At 38.9% G+C, this 12,093-nt stretch overlaps 1 protein-coding gene across 1 annotated transcript; it reads right to left on the bottom strand.

Moving 5' to 3' along the window:
• Positions 1 to 7,057: 7,057 nt before the first annotated feature.
• On the bottom strand, positions 7,058 to 11,854 carry LOC119900331 (homeodomain-interacting protein kinase 1-like). Its single transcript, XM_038715181.1, has 10 exons — positions 10,632 to 11,854; positions 10,327 to 10,518; positions 9,643 to 9,824; positions 9,366 to 9,489; positions 8,972 to 9,094; positions 8,794 to 8,862; positions 8,531 to 8,709; positions 8,202 to 8,462; positions 7,543 to 7,739; positions 7,058 to 7,289 (listed from the first exon to the last, which is right to left on the bottom strand). The coding sequence occupies exons 1-10, from the start codon at positions 10,824 to 10,826 to the stop codon at positions 7,126 to 7,128; spliced, it is 1,686 nt and encodes a 561-aa protein (XP_038571109.1). The 5' UTR covers positions 10,827 to 11,854; the 3' UTR covers positions 7,058 to 7,125.
• Positions 11,855 to 12,093: the final 239 nt, after the last annotated feature.

The following is a 12,093-nucleotide window of genomic DNA, read 5'->3' as shown; positions in this document are numbered from 1 at the left end:
GTTGTTGTTCTAAACTTTAATTTATTCAGAGACATTTCTGATCACATCTGTGGTTACAGACATTCACACCTGGAAGCTGCCCAGTACATCCACATTCTGATCTGTTTGTCATTGAGCAGCTCAACTGGTTAAGGGCCTTGCTCAAGGGCACATTAGTGGTTGTAATGAGGATGCTCACTTCTCTAACCTTTAGTCCACCGCACCCAAACAGTGTCATCCTGAGGACAGCGGCTCAGGGTCATTATGATGAATTCCTTTGACTTTTGCAGCTTTTTCTTGAAATTTTATAAATCTCATTGTTATTTAACATCTATATTTACATATGATATTGTTGTCTTTTTGGACCTACTGGTGGGTCACATGTTGTGTTTATTATGATATTTTCCTCTATTTATCAATTGTTGTGTTTATTATGCTATTGTCTGTTCATGAATGCAAATTATTATATTGTTTTGATACATGTTCCCTATACAGAAATCAACATCCATTAAGCAAATGGAAGTATGAATGAATGCTTGTAATGGTTGCCTTATTTTATGAGGAAGTAGGTGAAGGTCTAGCACAGAAAGGTTGTGTCACTCTCTATGTATTTTTTGCAAGTTAGACAGCGTGCGGGAGTTTTCTTTGCAGCAGCTCAGATCGAAAAGCAACATTTTTTTCCTGTTTAGTTTGGAGAACCTGTTGGCTGTCTACTAAGTTAATCAAACTGGCAGATGATTGAGGCAGAGAAAAACTGAGTGAAAATTTTACTTTATATACACACTATCAAGCTCTGTGTTTAGATCAATGAGAATTACAACTGCAAGCAGTGTTAGAAGAGAGAAGTCAGTCATTTTGTGCTTTGGTTCAGTCAGTGTCAGTGCTGTGGAGTGGTCTGAATTCTGACTGTGAAGGCTCAGAAATGTTATTACAAGCAAAGTAGCAGTTGGTCAAGGAAACTATACAGGCAGTAAACAGAGGGAAGAACATAAAAGATAAGTAAGATAATACAATTTAATAAATGATTAAGTGTTGGGGTAGAGTTCCTCACAACATTAAGGCAGTACATTAGGTCTAAAGTTTAAAGGTCCCAAAATATGCTAATTTATTTTGGGTGTCTGCTAGAAAATGTTTACATGCTTTAATGTTCAAAAAACACATTATTTTTCTCATACTGTCCATTGCTTCAGCACCTCTATTCATGCAAAACGCCTATTCAGTTTTAAGAGTTTTTTCATGCGGGAATATAGTTGTTTCAACTCCACCTGTGTGGTTGATTACTCAAGACAGAGCTGATTTGAAAATTTGTTGGAATTTGAAAACGTTTTCAGAGATGCGAGGTCCCGACCGGTAATGGGTCCGGCTGTCATCAAGTATGCCGCTGTTCCAATTGCTGAATGACAGATTGCGTGCTCCCGTTCCTGGGAGTTTGTACTCCCAAGCCGAACTTGCCGATTTCAATCTTTAAAGTACAGAAGGCCGAACTTGGCGAACTCGGTATTGAGAAACAGCCGATGTGTGGATCGGTCTGGCAATGCAAGACTAGGCCTCACTGATTACACTACAAAAACACAGCTTTATTCACTGATCATGTTTTATAGAAAAATCTATAAAAAAATAAAATCAACTCTCTGATACAGAGTTGATTTTACAGAGGTTTACAGAGGTTTACTGGTACAGAGTTTCCTGCTGGACAGACAGCTTTAACTGTCAGCTGATAACTGTGGCGCCCCCAGAAAATTTTCCTAGGGGTGGCCAGATGGGGCCTCTGAAATTCACGGGGTGGCACACTAAACCAAAAGCCATAACTGAATTTCAGGAATTCTGATATGCAGTATATAGACTAATTGAATACTACGTAAAAATATGAGTTAAGGAATGACCTTAACTCATATTGTTGAGTTATGTTAACTGAACTAAAACCAGTTCAGTTAACATTCCATGAAAATCCCGTTTACTGTGTTATCTGTATGTGTTAGGCAATTAATTGTTCTTTAAGTAGGCTAATTGACCTTTTCCTTAAAAAGACAAATACAGCTTTTATTTGTAGGAGTGGATTGACAAGGAGGAACAAAACATTTACTGGGAATAAGCCTACTCAAGATTCCAGACATCATGGCGCACAAATATTTTTCTTTTAATTTTTTTAACAATTCAAATTGAAATATACAATATGTGTCTGTATAGAGCTGTGTAATTATTTATTAACATACTATTTCACAAGTTTGGTGTTATTCCTGTTACAAACAACTAGGATAGTTATTCTTGAAATATCCCACTTTTTAACCACAAATTTGACCAGTGTCATTATTTATATGTAAAAATGGAGGCACCAACCATTTCAAAACACCAGTAAAACTACAATACTCTCTTTTGCTACTGTGTTTTTTAACATGTCAACAAACAGCATGGCTCCCCAAAACACTTAACATGAGAGAGGGGGGGGGGGGGGGCAGTGCATTGACACAAGTTACAGTACCACTGTCTCAAACCTAAATTAAGAATGTATTATTTAAGGCGACACAACCAAGCTCAGCCTACAGGCCATAAGCAAACAGCAGTGAGCTCAACACCACTGAAGTCACCAACAACGTGCACAGACAAGATTTTAGGGATCCAGACCCTTTCTATAGCTGTTTTCCACAGAGATCCTGCAATCAAAATGGAAAGAATGTCCGCCAATACTTATCCCATTCCCTGCTCCGTACCTTTCATACAGAGCAGCGAGCCAGCAAATTGGCCTAATAATCCCGAATAATAAAGCAGTATGAAAGTGGCTATATAACAACAACATTATGACAACAACCATAATCCATATTCTAGTCTCAACCGATCCTGCACAACAATTTGCCCATGCAGGAACCAGCAGCAGAGTTAAGATGATAAAAGATGCTTTCACTCACCACAGCTTAGGTCTCACATGAGGAGAAAGGCGGCACAGCGGTTTTTCCTCTGGGCAAACTTCTGGATGACCGAAGTTTTTCAGACCGTCCGCCGAATAATTGTGGCCTTATATATAGTCTATGGTTGTGGCTTTTTTATATACAGTCTATGGTTGTGGCTTTTTTATATACAGTCTATGGTTGCAGCCTTATATACAGTCTATGGTTGTGGCCTTATATACAGTCTATGGTTGTGGCCTTTTTATATACAGTCTATGGTTGTGGCCTTATATACAGTCTATGGTTGCGGCCTTATATACAGTCTATGGTTGCGGCCTTTTTATATACAGTCTATGGTTGTGGCCTTTTTATATACAGTCTATGGTTGTGGCCTTTTATATACAGTCTATGGTTGCGGCGTTTTATATACAGTCTATGGTTGTGGCCTTTTTATATACAGTCTATGGTTGTGGCCTTTTTATATACAGTCTATGGTTGTGGCCTTTTTATATACAGTCTATGGTTGTGGCCTTTTTATATACAGTCTATGGTTGTGGCCTTTTATACAGTCTATGGTTGTGGCCTTTTTATATACAGTCTATGGTTGTGGCCTTTTTATATACAGTCTATGGTTGTGGCCTTTTTATATACAGTCTATGGTTGCAGCCTTATATACAGTCTATGGTTGTGGCCTTTTTATATACAGTCTATGGTTGCAGCCTTATATACAGTCTATGGTTGTGGCCTTTTTATATACAGTCTATGGTTGTGGCCTTTTTATATACAGTCTATGGTTGTGGCCTTTTTATACAGTCTATGGTTGTGGCCTTTTTATATACAGTCTATGGTTGTGGCCTTTTTATATACAGTCTATGGTTGTGGCCTTTTTATATACAGTCTATGGTTGCGGCCTTATATACAGTCTATGGTTGCGGCCTTTTTATATACAGTCTATGGTTGTGGCCTTTTTATATACAGTCTATGGTTGTGGCCTTTTTATATACAGTCTATGGTTGCGGCCTTATATACAGTCTATGGTTGTGGCCTTTTTATATACAGTCTATGGTTGTGGCCTTTTTATATACAGTCTATGGTTGTGGCCTTTTTATATACAGTCTATGGTTGTGGCCTTTTTATATACAGTCTATGGTTGCGGCCTTATATACAGTCTATGGTTGTGGCCTTTTTATATACAGTCTATGGTTGTGGCCTTTTTATATACAGTCTATGGTTGTGGCCTTATATACAGTCTATGGTTGTGGCCTTATATACAGTCTATGGTTGTGGCCTTTTTATATACAGTCTATGGTTGCGGCCTTATATACAGTCTATGGTTGTGGCCTTTTTATATACAGTCTATGGTTGTGGCCTTTTTATATACAGTCTATGGTTGCAGCCTTATATACAGTCTATGGTTGTGGCCTTTTTATATACAGTCTATGGTTGTGGCCTTTTTATATACAGTCTATGGTTGTGGCCTTTTTATATACAGTCTATGGTTGTGGCCTTTTTATATACAGTCTATGGTTGTGGCCTTTTTATATACAGTCTATGGTTGTGGCCTTTTTATATACAGTCTATGGTTGCAGCCTTATATACAGTCTATGGTTGTGGCCTTTTTATATACAGTCTATGGTTGTGGCCTTTTTATATACAGTCTATGGTTGCGGCCTTATATACAGTCTATGGTTGTGGCCTTATATACAGTCTATGGTTGCGGCCTTTTTATATACAGTCTATGGTTGCGGCCTTATATACAGTCTATGGTTGCAGCCTTATATACAGTCTATGGTTGCAGCCTTATATACAGTCTATGGTTGCAGCCTTATATACAGTCTATGGTTGCGGCCTTTTTATATACAGTCTATGGTTGTGGCCTTTTTATATACAGTCTATGGTTGCGGCCTTATATACAGTCTATGGTTGCAGCCTTATATACAGTCTATGGTTGCAGCCTTATATACAGTCTATGGTTGCAGCCTTATATACAGTCTATGGTTGCGGCCTTTTTATATACAGTCTATGGTTGCGGCCTTTTTATATACAGTCTATGGTTGTGGCCTTTTTATATACAGTCTATGGTTGCGGCCTTATATACAGTCTATGGTTGCAGCCTTATATACAGTCTATGGTTGCGGCCTTATATACAGTCTATGGTTGCAGCCTTATATACAGTCTATGGTTGCAGCCTTATATACAGTCTATGGTTGTGGCCTTTTTATATACAGTCTATGGTTGTGGCCTTTTTATATACAGTCTATGGTTGTGGCCTTTTTATATACAGTCTATGGTTGTGGCCCTGCAGTGTTTGTTGTGCTGCTCAAGGAGTGCCTGTAGTGCACCGATGTTTACCCTTCCAAATAACTTTAAGCCCAGTTTCAAAGCAACATCCAGATGACTCCCACTGTTCTTATGTTTTGCAGTCCTTTCAGAAAGATTAAGATGAAAACAGGCACCTGACGGTCTCCCTCGAAGCATAACGGTAACAGCAGGTCACATGCGACGCTGTCCGGGGCTCCGGTCTTCGTACTAGCTTGCTGTTAGCGATGGAGCTAACCTGTTAACAGTACAATACACAAAACTGTGTAGCAGTGTGACAAACTTATTATAAACTAGCCAGGCTACTAACTGTTTAATTAAATTACACTTTTCTTTCTTCTGCAGCTTGTAGCTACCTCCACAGAAAACACACACACATTCAGCCCCGGTGTACTCCGATCTGCGCTGCCTGTTAGTCCCGCCCCTTAACCAGTCACAATTTTAGAAACGTGATTGCCATCTACATGGACGAATCGGAGGCCTCTCCTAAAATAAACACTATAGTCTGTCACACCTCAGGGTCAGAGGTTACCCTCTTAAAGTGACAGAGCCTAATATGACGACACTTGTATGCTGCTTTAACTCAAACCAAGGGGTTATATAATATTAGTGATGGGCACCAATTAAAAATTTTAATCACGATAAGACATATGATTTTCTGTGATTAATCGTGATTTAACAAATTTAATAATGCATTCTAAAGTAGTGTATTGCACACTTAAATGTACTGCTATATACACAAAAGTGCAATAACATGTGGTTTTTTTACCAGCAGTATTCTCTTTACACAGTAGCTATAAATCTAAACTTATGTATTAATGTATTCAAATCAAATATAAAACCAAAGCTAATTGCCACTGCCTACCTTTTATAGCTTTTTAAAACAAGTCCAGAGCCACGATCATAACAGGCACCTTCTGAGCAACAGGTTAACATATATAAATATGTTTCCTTGTTTTTTTTCTGAACAGGTATCAGCAGAAAGATATTGCTTTTATCAGGGAGCAGCAGAAACAGTCTTTTCAGTGGCAAGTGTCTCTGTCAGAGTGAGGTAAAGTGTAATGGTGGTGCTCACCTCCCGCCCCTTGCAGAAGTTGAATTGTCTTGAACTTTTTGAATGAGAGGCAGAGCACAAATCATTGGAAGAGAGACTGATCCTCCTGTTTGTGAGTTTCCAGACTCTATTACTGTTTACTATATAGGACACCAACAGGAGGGAATTCGCATAACAGAGAAAACTAGATGTAGGTCCATCAGGTAAAGTTGTGTAGCCTGTAATTTTAACTTAAGTTAAATAGGCTACAGCTGTTTAGCGCACAGAAGCCATTGCCATGGTTACTCTCCATAGAGCACCTGCCGTTTACTCGCGAAGGCTTGTCTCCTGTTTACCTGTGAAGAGCAGAGCAACCTCGCTGGGCCAAGCGACTACGTTGCGATTTTAAGAATGTTCCTAAGACTGACATCTTCCCCAGTACTAATCAGCATGCAGTGTGTAGCTATCTACTACGCTATGGCATTTGATCACTTATCTTGCGTTTGTTTATCTGCTCCCACACGCTGCATCTAGTGTAGTCTGCCGAAGCCTCCCTCCGCTGCTTGTTTGGGTGGGTGACTTGCAGGCTGATCAACATCCCACCCCTCCTTTGACCCATTTGACTGTATGTGTATTCAGAGCCAGTGAGCGACCTTTCAAAATAATGACATGAAAAGGTGTATTTTGCATAATATGGGACCTATTTTCTCCTAATGTTTTTATTGCTAAATTAAGCGTTTTCAAAACATGTTAAAAGAAAGGAAATATGTATCAAAATTAACAAAATAATGAAAGAAATACAAAATGAAACAGAGTTTGACTCTTCAGTCTTTAATTTGGTCACTTCAGTTTTGTCAGCCTTTGAGTCTGAATGGAGGGATGTGCCAGCATTGTTTTAATTGACATTATCTGTCAGGTAGGTTCACCCTTCTCCTCCAGACTTCCCTTACTCCTCTTGTTTGCAGAGATTTTTGCTTGTTTTGAGCCTGAATCATCCTCATTGGTCTTCTTTCTCTTCTTTATATGATCATCCCAGGCATGGCTGGACCTGGCCTGTTCTGTGTTGCTGAGAAATTCTAAAAACAAATAAACAACATTTAACCCTTTATCTACATGAATTCCCATCAATCGCCTACCGTTTTATATTTTAATTAGCAAATCTGGGAATGTGTCAGTTAAATGTTATAAGCCATCATAAAATTTTATTATACAGAAGAAAAGACTAATTGATTAAAACTAAATTGAACTGGTGTGTGTGTGTGTGTGTGTGTGTGTGTGTGTGTGTGTGTGTGTGTGTGTGTGTGTGTGTGTGTGTGTGTCTGAGCTTACTTTTCATGCTGTCTGTCAGCTCTTTATTGAGGTTTACACTCTTCTTCTTTGCTGGGTAGTTGCCATCTGAGGTTATGCATGGATCAACATCATCCCTCTTTCTTTTGTACAGTGGTGACCTTTGTGGGATTGCTTGCTCACCTGCCTCTGTTGGCACTGCATCCAGGTATTCATCACTCCTTGTCTTAGCTGGGATTCTATGTTGATCAAAAAATAGTTTGAATCTCTAAAATAATAATTCGAAGTTTTGGGAAATAGGATTATTTCCTTTCTTGCTGAGAGTCAATTTTCCTCTCATCTGTAAGCATGGAGCTCCTGCATAAAGACTGCACACAGAGGAAAACAGTAAAGCAGGTTGTCTCTAAAGTTCAAAAACACACCTATCAACAGCCCTGAAGCTCACCTATTAATTAATTCTTACACCATAACGTAAAAACGTCTAGTTGTGGTTTTATGTGGAATTATGTGCAGTTACTATTTCCCCCCTGAACTTCCGGGAGTCTTGTTGTCATTATGTGGTTGGCTCTAGCTCCGTTGGTGATGCACATACAGGAGCTAGAGGTGTCATTCTTCTCAGCAAGAAAGCAAATAAAGTATATATAAAACTATTCATCTAAAATATCAAATAATCAATACAGGGAGATTTTTCAAACACCTACATGTTGCCACACTCTGATTCATCAGCACCATCACTTTTTCTCTTCTTCGGTGGACAGTTTTTCTCGCTGATGACGCTGCTCTGGAGGGACAGTTCCTCCCTGCTGCTTGGGTGACCCTCGTTTGGAACACAGGCCGGGCTGGCAGTGCAGTTAGAGGCCTTCACGATCAGGCAAGTTTTCAGGGTCACCCGATTCACATCCTCATCATCATCAGAACTCCGACCGTGGCAGATGTTCATCAGCTTCACACACAATTTCACACTGGAAGTCAAACAGTCTATCAGGATCAGCCTATCAATAATAAACACAGCATCTAAGCACAGACTTACTGGTGGCTGTCAAATGTGCCGACGAGGTGGCTCATCGTTATAAATCGATGCTGAAGAATTTGGCTTGGGGTAATTCTTTCAGATGCATCCACCTTCAGTGTCTTTGTTATCAAGTCGACAAAGCTTGCCCGGTCACATTCATCAGCACTGGCATCTTCTCCTGAGAGTTTACAGGACACCTGGTGCAAGATCAGAAATAAACAAAATGGTAAGAATATCTGAACTTGTTTTGTTATGTCTTTTTAAGTTATAAAAATTCCCACCTTCTTAAGATCACTCAGACCGGTAATTGTGACTGGGTTACAGGTAATATTCTTCGCTTCAACTGTTGACTAAAGAAAGGAAATGTTTGGGTTACTTAATTTGTTACAAATGCAATCAAAAACCTAAAGCAATGACCAAAATAGAATGAACGCCTAAATGAACACCAAATAATGTTACCATAAATCTCCACAGGGGGGGTTCCAATCCTGTGTATTTTGCATTGAAAAACTGTTCTGTATACAATCCAGCATTCAGCAGATGGTCAGGTGGTTTCCCAGTTGCGCATAAGATATGCCTCATCTGTGGGGACAACACAACGTTGCGTTATACTTTAATTACGGTAAAGTTTGTTAAGGGCTCACAAGAGGATTGCAAAAGTTAAGTTATCTACAAGTTAGAAACATACCGATCTCTGCTTATCAAGCAGAATGAGTGATTTTTTTGCTATTACTTTGATTTAAGCATCTCTAGCTTGAAATGTGTCATTTAAAGACATTGTCCTTTTTCACAAGAAAATGCTAAAGATAAGAGAGAGTGTAGTGGAACATGGCTTCTAAAGTGTAATACTGACCATATCATATTCATCATTGCCAGGGAACAGTGCAGTGCCAATCAACATTTCAGCTGCAATGCAGCCCAGAGACCATACGTCAATAGCCTCATTAAAGGAAGCTCCCAGCAGGACCTCTGGCGATCTTGGACAAGCAAGAGAAACACAAACACGTTACTGTGGTAATAACTATAACTAACTTAGAAGTTAACTCCTGCTTATGGTCTACACTTCATTCATTTGATAAGCTTTCAGACATGGTTGTGCTAGATACACAGATGTGCAATCATTTACCTACCTGTACCATTGGGTCTGAAGAGTCACACCCGTCCATTCCTCGGGATTGACAAAGGCTAAGCCAAAGTCGATGATTTTCACTCTCAATGGCTGCCGTAAATGGTCCACCATCATAATATTTTCAGGCTTTAAATCTGCATGAACAATCCCTATGCGCTTTAGAAACTCCAGAGCTATAGCCAACTGAAATGATGAAGTAAACAGTAAAATATAAAAAACTATTACAAAACATGTTTATTGGCAGATGTTTTGAGAATGAGAATGCAGCGATGACCAACACAAACATGTACTTTGTAAATGAAAAACATGACAAAATGTATTACTGTTTTTGTCAATAATTATAAATATATACAGCCAATTACTGTATATGAACATGTAAATAGCTATTAGTCTTAGTTTGGGGATAGTATACACTAAGGTCTTTTGCCTTAATTTGAAAAAACATAATCCACCATGAGCCACCATCTCTAGTCCTTGGGGACATTGTTTGGGTTTACATACTGCAGAAATCTGTCCATATTTTTTATTTTAGGGTTTTACTAATTAAATGTCATCTCAGCTTATCTTAACTGTGATTTTGACAAAACTGCACACATGCATTTATGAGATAAAGTACACCCTTCATCCAGTGCTTTAGACCTTATAATGCAATTTGTGTTTGAAATTTTGTGTTACAGTAACAAACCTGTTGCACAATGGGGCGGATCTCCATCAACTTAAGAGGCTGAAAATTGTTCATCTGCAGGATTTCATACAGATTTATATCCAGCTTTTCAAACTCAAGACAAAAACGTCCCTCGAAGGTGAAGGAGTCGTTCCATCTGACGATGTTAAACATATCTGAGTCAAGCTCTTTCATCTTTTTAAGGATTACCTCCTGGGGAATGTATGTGTTGAATGTTAGTGAGAGATTTGAATTCATTGTACTTTTGAATTATTACACAGGAATTACAAGGGTAATGTTGAAACACAACATAATTTGTGTTGCACCTCTTCCTTTGCCTCCTCAATGCATGTCTTGCTTTTGAGGATTTTTACAGCCACCGTTTCATTGGTGGCTAACTTCCTGCACTGGGTGACTTCTCCATAGGCGCCACACCCCAGGATATCCTGGACTTCATAGAGTGAGGAGGAGGAGGAGATCAGGCCTCCTACAACAACCTGAAAGTCCTGGTCATCAATCATGGTGCAAGAGGAAATCTGCTGTTTATTTCTCACACCCGAGAGCAGAGTAGAAAAGAAGGAATTTAGACGCACAAAGTCATGTAAGTAAACATATGCTTCAATTAAAATAAAATCTTAAAATTACATTTAAAGAAGCACTAATAACCCACAGGAAAATACTAGATTTTTAGACCCTTTACCTCCAGACAGATTTTTTCCTGCTTTTGTTGTATTCATCTTCCCATTGCAATAAGTAAACAAACTGCAGCTATATATTGTTTGTATAATATGGTTATTTTATTTTCAGCAGACTTAAAATACAGATGGAAACTTTTACAGTATTGTAAAAGCTGAACAAAGTAACCAGTGAGAGATGAGATTCAACTAATTTCTGCTCATAGTATCTTCTCATCATGTTTCCAATACACTGTTTCTATACTGTATTATGTTTGTTTTCACTGTTACTTCTAAAACCAATCTGCTAATGTCAACTACATTAGTTAGTAGAATCAAAGGTAATCAAATACAGGCTCAACACAATGATTTTATATCTACAGTGCAATCAGATGTTCATGAAATCTTGACTTCAAGAAGAGACTTTTTGTGGCATTTGGAAAATGTAATCAACTTACCAGACGTCCAGAGGTAACTTCATGCCAGTGATGTTTTAATACTGAATTGTATGATAACTGTTACTAGACAAATGGTTCAAGGCTGTCTTCAAGTTGTTGGGCCAACAAACACAGTCTCGTATTCCATCACATTCTGTTCCATCATTATATCATCATTCTGACACACTTGTAGATGGAACGGAACCACAGCAGGCAGATCCCAGGGGGAACTTCACCAACCACACAAAGTATGGGGCAAAAATAAATATCACAAACAAGTATTAACATACATGTAAACAAGTATGCCCTTTAAAGCATGTGTATGCATACAAGTGTGCAGCTGTGTGGTGTGCAAAATAAATTTAATTATAAGTTACAAGTTAAAGAGATGTATTGCACTGTGCCAGAAGTTACAGAAAATTTTATTCTAAAGTCCAATTAGGGAGCCTAGTAAGACCTCAGCAGCCTACCAGTCCACTGATATCCATACTGACACTGGCAATGGCGACCGGCAGGGATGATCTCCTTTGTCGCTCGGTGGAACCTCATTGGAAGTTTAAGTTTCAAAATGGAGTGGGAGATGTTCAGGATGCTAACCAGTTTGGACAGCACCTTCTTCTCTGTCACCACCTCCTGAGAATCCAGCACAACTAGAATCACTGAGCCGGCCTTTCTAA

The sequence above is a fragment of the Micropterus salmoides genome, unplaced genomic scaffold (assembly GCF_014851395.1).
Source record: "Micropterus salmoides isolate LMB-PRFRI ecotype aquatic unplaced genomic scaffold, ASM1485139v1 Ms_hic_scaffold_13, whole genome shotgun sequence".
Taxonomy (NCBI): Eukaryota; Metazoa; Chordata; class Actinopteri; order Centrarchiformes; family Centrarchidae; genus Micropterus; species Micropterus salmoides.
The sequence above is the reverse complement of the archived record's forward strand: the minus strand, read 5'-3'. Positions and strand labels throughout refer to the sequence as shown.

What these genes read in the sequence shown, in the direction of transcription:
- LOC119900331 (XM_038715181.1), bottom strand. Translation starts at nt 10,826, where the DNA reads ATGATTGATGACCAGGACTTTCAGGTTGTTGTAGGAGGCCTGATCTCC. An exon ending in GCAATGATGAATATGATATG is followed by an intron (nt 9,095 to 9,365) that starts GTCAGTATTACA and finishes TTGTCCCCACAG; the next exon opens with ATGAGGCATATCTTATGCGC. An exon ending in GTCTGAGTGATCTTAAGAAG is followed by an intron (nt 8,710 to 8,793) that starts GTGGGAATTTTT and finishes ATCTTGCACCAG; the next exon opens with GTGTCCTGTAAACTCTCAGG.